This window comes from Phalacrocorax aristotelis, chromosome 3 (assembly GCF_949628215.1).
Source record: "Phalacrocorax aristotelis chromosome 3, bGulAri2.1, whole genome shotgun sequence".
NCBI lineage: Eukaryota > Metazoa > Chordata > Aves > Suliformes > Phalacrocoracidae > Phalacrocorax > Phalacrocorax aristotelis.
In genome coordinates this window covers 129379604-129392091 of record NC_134278.1, presented here as the reverse complement: position 1 = coordinate 129392091, position 12488 = coordinate 129379604, and the positions used below count along the sequence as shown (strand labels likewise).

Sequence of the window (12488 nt, the reverse complement as noted above, 5' to 3'; positions counted from 1 at the left end):
TGCTTAAGGTTCGCAGATGGATATACTAATAACCCTGCGGATACCTAAATTTGTGTCGTTTGTGCTATTCCCCTGAGCTAAGAGCATCTGCTCAGAGGCAAAAGTGCCGAGTCCAAATTCCATTATAAAAGGTATATGTTATATGCCGTCGCCTTATGCCTTTCAGTGGAAGCCTACCCTCATTACACATCCGAAAAAGTTACATTTAAGTGAAACTTACACTTATTTTCCAAATGTCATTATTTTAGGAGTTCTAAATTAATTGTATAGAACTGCTGTTTCACAGAGGTATGGCGTTACCAAAAAGTCCCATGGGCAGTACTGATTCCAGGTTACAGACTTCTGTCCATCCCAGCTTCTGAAGGAGAATAGTGGGACTTGAAAACATTTGATCCTTGTTTGAGTCCAGTCTTTGGTAACGTTTCTGGCTATTGCTTCTCTAATCAACTTGGATTTATTGCTCCTTAAAATGATTAAGGGAAGGGAAAACGTCTGTGTCCCGTCATATTGTGCTCTCTTCTCCTTCCCCTTCTCCAGTGCTTAAAGTGCCACTGGAGAACAGTAAGGAAGCTTATATTATTTGATAGTCCCTGCACTTTCTAGCTGCAGTACAAGATGTGGACATATCTTTGGTCTTAAAGTGGCGTTCCAATTTGTTTTTTATGATATCTTTGAGTAACCTTAGTGCCTGCTTTTGCTGTGTTAGAGCCTCTGGTGGTATAATTAGCTGGGAATTGACATGTTGCTCTGGTGGTGTCCTGATCAGCAATAAGGAAACCGTGCAGCGGTGGTGCTTTTGTAGTGTTGTAACGGTGAACTAATCTTAGTTCTTACTGCTTCAACACTTTTGTCTTAGTTCTAGACATATTTTTTAATGACGTCTGGACGCTTGATCCTTTTCTTCATTAACCTGTAATTGGGGTCCCAACTGTGAAAGTTGATTTTACTTAACTTCAGTAAAATTTTAAATAGGTTTTTATTATAGAGAGGGATAATTTTGTAAGTAATAGGGTTTTTTTTTTTTTTAATGACACAACAACATATTAAAAATTGATTCTCAATTTTGGCTCTGCAGTGTTTTCTATGTTTAGTTTTAATTGTGACAATTATCTTGATGTTGTGGGTTCTACGAATGAAATTCATGACTCAGTCATTGATCTTATTAAATAGGCTGCTGATGACACACTCGTTTTTCTTCTGGTTTGAGAGAGTTGTGGGCTACAGCAGAGACACTGACTGAATCTGGGAGGTGGTTTTGCATCAATTTGTGTAGTTCAGAGCTAGAGGGTGTTATGATGTAATATGAAATATTTACATCTTAAGGAATTTATTGAACTGATCACACACTTACCAGCGAAACTATTGGAAGTCACTGTGGTGGTGGTGTTCTCTGTCACCTCCCCTTGTTCTCTGATCTTGTGTGGGGATGTTTAATGTAGAAAATAGTCTGAGGAATGCTGCTTTGATCTTGGGAAAGATTAACAAAGTCTTTCCTGTGAAGCAAAATGATTTAAATCAGTTTTATGGAAAGCGCCTCTGGAAAATATTTTGTCTTTTCTGAGCAACACATCTTCTTGATATAAGAAATCTTTATACTGACATAGGTTGTATGTTTACATTTACATTTGAAATATGTGAGTGGTCTTGACTGACTAATAGCAGATCTCTTTATACGCTGAAGTGTAGAAGACCTTCCTGATCTGCTCACCATAATTCTTTGTAGTTGGCTGAAATCTACATGGCCTTTCTGAGTGCCTCTGCTGAGACAGTGCTTGGGTTTTAGACATGATAATCTTTCCCTTTTTAATAAAGTTGAGTATTTTTAACCTAACTTTAAAATCTCCTTTTGGCCAAATATTTTATGAAGTTGCCTTTCCTTGCTGGAAACATTAAAATATCCTAGCTTTAGCTTGGTGTGTCTTCCATCACACTCTTCTTTTTCGGGAGCTCACAAACGCAGTGCTCGGTGGGGGACGTGGCCACTGGTACTCCTTTACACTGCAGTCTCACAGCTGTTCTTTACCCCTAATGGGCTTTTGCCCCTGTTCTGCTGACACTTTACAGTGTTCTGTGGAAGACAAATTTATCTTGCACATGTTCCTAATCTCTTTGTTATGTTAAAAACAGTGTACATTGGACCATATAACTTCCATTTCTTATTGGCTGGGATTTTTTAAATGTGTGGTCCTCTTTGGGTGGCATGTGAAGTGTCTTCAAAGACGTTAACTATTAAGATGGATTTTCAGTTATGACAAGACCTTTATACAGCCGCACAAGTACCTGTAATAAAGTTCACTCACTTCTGAAGTTTCAGTTGAAAGAGGAACTCTGTAAGAACTTTCCTTAATGCTCACCATTGACAACGTACATGGTCAACGGGAGTTTGCTGTTAGTTGCTTGCTTTCCTGCCCTGCTTTGCAGTGTATCGGGCTGTACCTTCACACCCACTCCTAACGTGCTTTTCTCTGTAGTCAAGTAAATACAAGTTTGTTCCAATATATGTTTTGTTTGTTTCCGTTTGCTTGATTTGAGTTTCCCTGAATAATGTGAGGTTCACTGCACATCTCTCAAGATGTCAAATTAATTAGACAGTCTTCCAAGCTATCTCTGCATATTCACTTGGGGCATAAGACTTGAGGCATGCAGCAAACTAGTTAACTCTTGAAAGAAGAATCTTGATTAGACTTTTATTTTAGCATGCTCTTATTTTTTACTTGAGGATAATGCATAACTAACTCATTGTAATGTCAAGCAAAACCCTGTGGTTTGTGGTGATTAGTTTTTGGGTTGTTTGGGGGGTTTTTTGGTGGGTGGTGTTGGTGGTTTGTGGCTTTTGTTTTGTTTTTGTTTTAGAAATAGACATTATAGACATGAGGTATTAAATATTTTTTAGCAAGTTCCATTGTTTTGGGTGTTTTTGATTTTTTTTGTTTGTTTTTTGGTGGGGGGGTTGGTGGTTTGTTTGGGTTTTCTTTTTTTGAATCACGTGCAGAGCCTGTGTTTCCAACTTCTATGGGAAATTGAGGATTAATTCATTTGAAAAAGCAGGTGTATTAACACATGAAGGAGATATGAGGTTTTTTCTTTAAAAAACATTAAAATTACAAAAGAGGTTATTGAAGACCTATTATAGAATAGGGGGTTTTATGTGAAAGTTCTGATAAGGATAGATCTGGTAACTTCCAAGGCATTGGCTGGGATAAACAAGTAAGAGAAGATAATACCCAAATACTTAAACCCCCTGTGGTAAGTAATAGCTACAGATCAAGTTAAGTCCTAACTTGCTATGGACTTCATTTAAATTTATTAGCTTGTTTTCTGCATTTAAATGAATAAATGTAGATAAATATAGATAAATATAGATTGGAATGACTTTTTTTATAATTTGTATATGCTCATGAATGCATTATGAGTAAGCAGGGTATATTCTTCCTAACTATCTGTTATGAATTTGTTTCAGTTTGTAGCTTGTCAGCTGACAACCTGCTTCCAAGACTTGTGGTCTTAAGCTGGTTTTACCCATACCCATATCCATTTCCTATGCTCTTGCAGAAATCAGGGAAATGTCTGTACCTGATCTCAGCAGTCTGTATGGATTCAGATACATGAACGGATGTTTAACTGCATCATCTGTTTTTCAAGATGAAAGCAAATCTCTACCCATGAGCCAAACCCAATCATAACATAAACTTGTTCCGATGTTTTCCCATAATTGTAGAAATGTAGGGATTTCAGCTTTGTGGGTGGCGCTGAGGCAGCATTCGCCTAAAACATAGAGATGTTTTCTACAACGGCTTCATCGCAATTAGGAGCCGCCTGGCCTGCGTAAGCTCAGATATGGTGTTTTGCGCCTTTCTGCAGGTTAGGTCACATGCTTTTTTTTTAAGTGAGGTATGTCTGAGTTATCGGCTCATGCTTCCTGAGAGACAGGAGGAACGATAACTGGCCAGGAGGAGAGGATTAGTGCTTTTTGTGACCCCTCTTCTCTAACTTGTCTAGTTCACCATTGCTGCCCTTAAGCCCAAACCACGGATGCTCATCCAATTTCCAAGGCAGGAGTAATATCAGGGCCGAGTAGTAGCACCTATGACTTCACATCTCATCTGTCCTTTGCCTTCACCACGTTTAGGTTTTCTTTGGTTTGCTCCCCAGTCCAGTGCCGGCCAGCCCCTGGTACGCACGCTGTAGCGTGTAGTTCTTGCGTTGTAGCTAGTTACCTTCTCTCTCGAGGGCTTTGGAATTTAAAACTTGGAATTTAAAAAATGTTGCTTGTCGAATAAGGCTTGAAGCACAGTGTTGCGTGAACTAGCTAATCAAAAGTATCCCGTGATTTTAAAATCTGAGATGTGAAATAGAAAAGAGGGGTTTGGCAAGATAAGATCTGAGTGTAGATGTGTTCCTGTTTCCCTTGGGTTTATACATTTTAATGTTTTCCTCATTTTATAATATCTTGTCTATTTGGAAATCTAATTAAAGACAATTTAATTAGTCCTATGTTTAGCCAGGTTTTGCATAGAAAATGTTTTAGGGAAAGGCCAATGACACTGTTACATACTTTTGATCTTAAATGTACTTGTTTCCTGCTTGGAAGAAGATGAAAGGGTGTTTGAGGTGGATCTGTGAGAACTTAGTTAACGCTGAAACGGGTGCGGAGCGGAGGGGACAAATGACAGTGGAAAGCCTCTTGCGGGCTGCGCCGTAGCAGGGTGAGTAGCCAATAGCTGCGTTACTGCAGGAGGTGTCACCGGGGTCATAGTTCAGAGATGGGAAAAAGTTTGAGTCATTTGTTTAAAATAGGGTTGCCTGCGAATTTAAATAGCATTGTTAGGGCTCACAAATGAGGGGGTAAAATGTGTTTTGTTTTTTTTATTCAGCTTTGAAAGGCCTATCTTTAACTTAGAAGGTACTCACGCACTGTAATGCTGCCTGTCGTTGTTTATTATGCTTGATCGCCGTAGGGAAGCAGCAATGCAAATGCGCGTGAAATCGCAGGGTGCGTCTCCTTTAGTCGGTACTCAGGAGTCGAGGTTTTCCCCCTTCCTCTGCCGTGAAAGGATATAGCTGTAAAAGGTATGAACAGTCTGTGGGTCTGTTCCTGAAGAATACTTAGGTTTGGTTCTTCCTTAAAGCTAGACGGCTTAAAGCAGTTGTGTGAAAAGCTCCTGTCATGCCCTTAGTATCCGTGCAGGCCAGGTAAGGGCTGGGTAAGACAAGGATGCAGGAGATATTGCAGCATTCCCTTTACCAGCTTGTCATGCCATTTCTGAAGATACTGGCATGCTGTGTTGGTGGAATGGGATTAGCAAAATGAAAGGCTGATTCCAGTGTGTGAGATAATAAAGGAAACTTCAGATTTATTTTTTAACTCTCACCCCCACAGATAATTCTGGTTTGGGGTTTTTTGGGTTTTTTTTTTTACTTGGCTGTTGAGAAATTGGAATAATTTTGTTAACTGGAAGATGGTCTTTGTCTACCTTAAGTGTAACTTGCTTTCCTTTACTTTTTAAATCTATCTGGTGTTCTGTGAAGTGTGATTTAATGTAACGAGGCAAGAGAGAGAGAGCATTAAAAAAAAAAAACAAACTCTTGGAAAGCAGAATGAATTTCAAATTACTGAATTCTTTTGCTGTATCCCTTGTTATAAACAAACAAAAAATCAGAAAATGTGCTGCTGCATCCGCTGTTCTAATTGTCCACTAACGGCTCTGAAAACTGCTCATGGTTCTTTTCTAGGTCATGCTGCCTCCTGGTGCTCAGCACTCTGATGATAAAGGTGCTAAAGAAACTATTCTTGATGATGATGAGTGTCCACTGCAGATATTCAGGGAGTGGCCTAGTGATAAAGGTATGTCTAAAAAGCTTTAAAAGATTTTTGTGCCTTGGCTGTTGTAAGCCATGGGTGTGCACCCCCTGTAAAGTGAGAAACCGGAACATATATTTTAAAGTGGGGTTTTTTTCAGGCACTTCTAATACAAGGTGCTTTTAGAGTTACTTACTATTTCATGCAGCACTGTTTACAGTAATTCTTCTTTAGACGGTAGAAGGGTTTTACATCTTATTCTAAGGTTTCTAAATTATCCACTGTGGAGTAGTAGTCTATTAACCTTTTAAATAGTTTTAACTTAAAAATAACTACATAAAGTGTCAGGAACTTAGTAAGCTGAAAGTAATCCTATGGAACACTTAAAATTAGTAGATGTTGGATGTGTGCTTGTTCACTGACAGTAAGACTCATAGGATGTAAATTATTGTGTTTTAGGAATACTAGTCTTTCAGTTGAAAAGGCGGCCTCCTGATTATGTCCCAAAGAAATCCAAGAAAATAACTGATGGAAAGCCATTAAAGGGGAAGGAGAGAGTTGACGGGTCTGGCTATGGCTCTTGTCTTCCTCCTGAGAAACTACCGTACCTGGTAGAATTAAGCCCAGGTAAGAATTCTGGTTATCTAATAATCTAAATTACGTTATTACATAGTCATTTAGATTTTCCAAAAATAAGATTTCACTGGAAGCACTAGAAAGTCTGTTGGCAGTGTAAGTGAATGCCGCATTACTTGTTCAGATGTCACATTCTGAATTGGAACTATCTAGAGGTAGAGCTGCATTTTGCTAGAATATCATTTTAGTAGTAAATGTTTGGAGTAAAAAGAGAAGGGAGAAATTATTAACTAAGAGTTTGTCTCTATTCTCATGGTTTGAAGTGTTTCAAAACAAAAAAATAATTTGATCTTCAACTTCCTTTGCATTTTGGGCTTTAAAACTTGATAATAAATAAAACCGTTTAACATTTTGCCTTGTGACTTTTTGTGGCGGGGAACCAGAAAAGCACTGTTTAAATCTGGTTGGTTTTACATTCAGAAGTATACTGTACCATAGCTAGTAAGATATAATTGATAGTGCCATACATGAAAAATACTTTTTATTTTTTTAAAAGAAGGACAAAAACATGTAATAAAACCTACTTGCTAAACATTTTTCAGCCTATATGGAACCTGCAAATCACTAGCAAGGCTGGGTTTCATTTTGGCATCGTTACAATTCGCTAGGCCGCATTGTAATTTACAATTAATTTTATGATCTAGAACAGACAGGGAAGCTCTGATTGTTTATAGCACAACACCCGATAGAACACATACAATTTCTACTCTTAATTGCTATTGTTTTCACGTTTAAAGATCTGGATACGGACTTTCATTTTTGGTGATTTAGTTATTTGCAGCTCTTTCTCCTGTTAAGTGTAGCTTCTGTACGCTCAGGTATCCAAACAAGGGATTTACAATTTGAATTCTCGTTGTTTACCTTTTGGGAAGCAAGGCTGGAAATTGGTGCTGGAAACTTTGGCCAGAACTGCAAACAAAAGGTTACATTCATAGTCCAGTAGTGTGGGCTTTTTTAACACTCAAAAAAGCCGGATGAAATTAGCAGTACACAGAATTAATATATTAAGTGTATTTTATATTGCGCTCTCTATACTGAGGTTTGATTTGCATATTAATATTTTGGGTTCTTTTGATAATACTTCTCTTCTTGTGCTCTAAACTCTTTACTCTTCGCGGAGCCTAGTTGCTTTAGTATTAAAACGTTTTGCTTGGGCAGTGGAGCAAGACATCGTTAACTGAGAGAGGAAAAACAAGCTGAAATGCCACAGGTGGCTACTGTGTGCTAAGCCTTTGCACCTTGCCTGTGGGACTGACCTATTGTTCATGTTTTTCTTCTAACAGCTTGTTGTCGCTTTTCTAAACAATAAGGATTGTTTCATTCAGTAGCTTTGTAGTACTGATGTCTTTATGTTGTATGCAGTTTCTAAAGTTGAAAGAGTTTAATGCACTTCATCCTTATAAATTGAATACGTGTTGGCTGGCTACGGTTTCACCCTTTCCTGTCTTTTCTTTTCCTGCCCTCTTCCGCATGTTCTGCATGGTATCTGTCCTGCTGGTGCTGCCTTCACCTGGGTCCTCTGCATGTGTTTCTAACCCCAGGGAGAAGGAATCACTTTGCCTACTACAACTATCACACTTACGAAGGTAACGCTCTTTAATACTGTTCTCTCATTAGTCACTAAAAACATCGCCGGCTGTAAATCATTTGACAAATGAAAGGCTATCTTGCTTATCTTTTTTCCAAGGGACTGCTTCTGTGAAATAGTTATCTCTCTTGTCAGCTGCCATTTAATTATTCTAGCTGCGAACAAACATCAAATAGATCATGAATGTGCTACCCTCCAAAGAATTCAACCTTCCGGCTAAGGTTAACAACTAAATTTCATAGGGTGGTTTACAAGCAGTGCTGTGGCAGAAGGAAAAACTTCCTTTGAGCCATCTCTTTGCAGAATTTGTAGTTCAAAAGTGAATTAGGTAAATGGTCTTGTGGAGCTTGGCAATGCTTGACTGCATTGATGGGGTAGATGAAACCCATAATGATTCTTTTTTTTTGTGAAATAGTGTTTGGACCAGTGGTAAAGTGACCTCGCTTTCTGCTCTGTGGTGTTCTGTAGCATCCTTTGGCATTTCTACTGTCTAGTTTGTGGTGTTGTCTAACATTAACAGTGTACCTCAGAGAGATTTAGCCACATTAGACAGCAGAGTCTTGTTCAGTTTTATCTGTAGCATTTGAAATTGATAACGTAACCTACAAATCATTATGGGTCTTTGATCCTCCTTAGAGTTTAGAGTAATGTGCAGGTATGTCCTGGTTCGGCCCCATAGACAGGAGTACAAAGCCACTTTCTTCTTCATCATGAAACGTCTACCACAATACCTTTTCTTAGTTTTTTAGCATCTGTTTTCTCATTTCATTTTCTAGACTGCTTTGAAAGTACTAGATGTCTGTTGGTGTTGCTCACCCTTCCATGGCTGTGGAGTGTAATACTGGGGTTTAAAGAACTCTGTTCAAACGTAGGCCCCCAGTGCTGAACTCTTTGAATTCAGACTTCCATTTTATTAACATAATTATTGCAGAGAGCAGAGAAGTTCTGCAGAGTGTGCTGAACTGGTAAGCATAGACGAACTCTGCAGGAACACCTGACCATTGAGTAGACAGCTTGAAATTTGGTTGCATCTCACTGGGGAAAAACAATTAGTTTCTCAAATCTTTATCTCAGAGTGTGAAAAAGAGGTCTTGGTACTCTGTAAAGTCCAGTCCGTCTCCTGGAGCAATGCATTTCAGGATATTTGTATTCATTATAGAAATAACACCTGTAGGAGTGTCCTTCTGTCAGAACTTGGGCTGTTTATATTCTTGCAGAAGAACCTGCCAGACTTCGGTTTCACGTGCTGTGCAGTTGCACAAATTCAGGAAGTTTGGTACTGGAAGGATGTCCCCTTGTATCTGCTTCCCCACAGCTGCTGATGTTGCTGGTTGTATGACTGTTTTATAGACTGGAGATCAGATTCTGCACAGTACAGGACAGGATGCACTTTAGTAGCTTGTGGCTGTAAATGTGGCAGTCAGCAATTGTCTCTGTCTTCCAAGTCATGTAAATGAACCAATAAACTGAGATGAATCTGATGGTAATAGAAATAGACTCTATAGACTGCAGTGAGAGATGGCAGCACTTTGAATAGCTGATACTGTCTGTTATCTGTGAATATGGCTGCTGATGAGTTCAGGGATGTTATTAACTTCAGTTGTTCAATCGTAATATTTAAAGGCTGAGAAAAATAACAAAAAGCCATTTTTTAAAGACGTGAGCTTCTGAGATTTATCCTGCAAGCCTGAAATAAAAATTACAAAGCATTAAAAAAAAAAAAAAAAGGTAAAACCTTAAGTCTTTTCTCCCTGCCTCATCCCCAAAAATCACTCCTGAGCTGTAGAATTGACAGCCATGGGAGATGCTGAGAACACGCAGGTGTAACAACTGCAAAAGAATTAATTACAGGAGGTTGGAGCAGCTCGAAAGCCTTGGCCAGGGCAGTTTCCTCAGCCAACCTTCTTTCTGGGAATGGAACTGCAGCATGGTCCATGGTAACACTGCTACGTGTTGGCGCGATGGAGCTTTGTCACATTCCACACTGAGTCTTCCTTTACCAGAAATGTTTACTGTTGGCTCTTTGTGCTGGAAGTGCCCATCTTGTCCAAAATTTAATAGCAGAATTATCTCCTGAATTCGAAGTGATATTTCAAATCTGCCCAACCAATCTCTTAAACTTCTTACTGTCTAAACTCTTAGTGCTCAGGAACACGTGCAGGAAATCTGCTGCTCTTCAGATGTGGATTTAACTAATTTAACTAGTTCTTAAGTCAACAGGAGCAGTCCCTTGTGTGGATGTTTTTGTTCAAATTTGGGCTTACTTGTTTTCTGTGATCTGATCTTCATCATTTGGTTTAATCTGGTTTTAAGTCAATCCTATTTCCCAGCATTGTTTCAAGCACTGGATTAACGAAATCAATTGAAATTATCCTCTCCACCTTTTAGTGGTGAAATAATGCATTTAAAAAATATATATCTCCATGAAGGGGGGTCTGTCTTTTTTCTGTTGATCAAAAACGTACGTTTGTAGTATGAATCACTGAGTTGATGTGCTTACGGTGACTGTTCACTTCTGTTCACTACACAGTTGGTTTTTTGGTTTTGTTTTAGTTTGTTTTTTGATAACACTGTTACCTGTAGTGTGAATGTTGACTTATAATGGCATAAACCCAGACATGAAATGTACCTGGTATTGCATCCTTAGCAAGGAAAGTGGTACAAAGCCACAGTTTTCACAGGTTTTACCTAAACAATTTCACTAGTGACTGTAGGTGAATAGTACTAGACTGCGCATCTCTTCACGCTGTGCGCTTTATAGCACTTTGTACTGTACATTTACATGCTTTAGTGTGCTTTGAAAAACTCTTTTTTTTCTAAATATGTTTCATGCCTGCTCTTTGGTGATCGAGTCTGCTTTCTGATTGAGGGTTGCTTCTTGAAACGCAAGTTTTCAATCTGTGATAGGCAGCGTACCCAGATGTACGTGTACCTTTGTGTGTGCTTCTGGCATGGGGGGAAAACAACTTGTAAAACTTATTTCAAATGCAAACTGTGCCAAGCTTCTTTGAATCCTCCTATGATGTTACTGGGAAAAGCTTTGTCAGGTAGATAATTAATTTTAATGTATGTCGTAGTGGCTAACTTGGTCCTTGAATCATAGTTCTTGTTTCTTCAGCTTCTGGCTTGGAGGCACGCCTGGGAGGCATGTTCCAATTTAATTTTCTAAGCTTAAAAAACCCAAAAAACCTAGATGTTTTCTGTACCTATTTATCTCTGTTAATGTTATTCAGTCATGGGTGCCATAAATAGAATACAGGCCATCTTCCATGCCGTGTGTAAACTTATGCGCGCATGTAGAGCGAACAAGTTTGTAAAGAATTCATACATTTTCCTTATGCCCCCTGCTGCCTCTTCTGTATTGTTTACTAATGCCCACCTGTCTGAGAACTTTGAGCTTTCAAATTTCTGCACTAGAAGCAAATGATTGCTGTGTCAGATAAAAACCCCAGACTTACTATTATTATTCCCTTCCCCTCCCCCTCCTCTCCCCCCCCCCCCCAAGTTCTGGACCTTACGTCATATGACTTAGATCGCATGTATCGCCTTTCCAAACCATGGGAAGTCGTTAAAGCCTGGTCCTTAGAGGCTGAGAACTGCCGCCTTGACCTGCCACGGTTTGGGGAGCAGGGACGTTGCCCAGGTATGGCAGAAGCTGTCTCCTGCTGCAGTGAGGAACCAGGAATGCATTCCAGACAAGGTATAGGCGAGCTTCCAGCTGTTGAAAAACAGGAAATACAAGACTTTACCCTGTAGTGTAATGCAGCCTTCCTTCCCTCCTGCATCCCTCCCCCAGAGCAACAAGGCCTTTCATCCTTTTTAGAATTTGTAGTAATTCCCTTCGAGATTAAGATACCTTTTACTGTAGAAATCAGCTCTTAGTGACGGATGATGTGTGCTCCAAACTACTTTCAGTAGCTCCTCGAATTTTTCTCATTTTCCTGGCGAGAAAAATGTTTTTTTACCTAGTGCTGTGGTTTTAAAGCAAGTTTTTCCTTGTTACATTATTTTGTTTCTCTGGAGTGTCCAGTCTTAATTTGCCTCAGCGGAAACAGTGATAAAGTGTATTTCTTGTGTGAAAGCACACTTTATATAAGATACGCATCTCTATTGAGGATATATGGCAGTGTGAGGGGAACGTTTATTAACAGGAACTTGGCATTAATTGATTATTCACAAGTGCTGAACTCAGGAATGAGATCCTGAAGTTATCTTAAATAAACACTTGAAAAACATAACACTTTTATAATGAATTTTACAGAATATTTCAGAAATATGTAGCTATATTTCAATTTTTTTTTCTTTTCAAGATTTAAAAAATGAAGTACTACAGGGTGTGTGGGAAGTATATTTAGTATGGGGGTGAAACCACTAGACTCTAAAGCCTATTCTCTAATCTGGGTATAAAGGGCTTCGAAGAAAGTGCCATAAGAAATTAAGAACAAAAGCCCTAGGTAACGAGCC

At 39.0% G+C, this 12488-nt stretch overlaps 1 protein-coding gene across 33 annotated transcripts in view; it reads left to right on the top strand.

Annotated features, from left to right (window-relative positions):
* The window catches only part of AFDN (afadin, adherens junction formation factor), a 137060-nt gene that overhangs the window by 44698 nt on the left and 79874 nt on the right, over positions 1-12488 (top strand). For 26 of the 33 annotated variants that reach the window (XR_012659977.1, XR_012659976.1, XR_012659975.1 and 23 more), the window contains exons 7-9: positions 5734-5845; positions 6260-6427; positions 7978-8022. Coding sequence is in view for 29 of the 33 variants with exons in the window: in XM_075089599.1 (XP_074945700.1) it covers positions 5734-5845; positions 6260-6427; positions 7978-8022 (325 nt within the window). In the remaining 4 variants the exon portion in view is untranslated. The remainder of the gene's footprint in view (positions 1-5733; positions 5846-6259; positions 6428-7977; positions 8023-12488) is intronic. The other 7 variants (XM_075089603.1, XM_075089602.1, XM_075089611.1 and 4 more) reach the window with 1 other exon arrangement.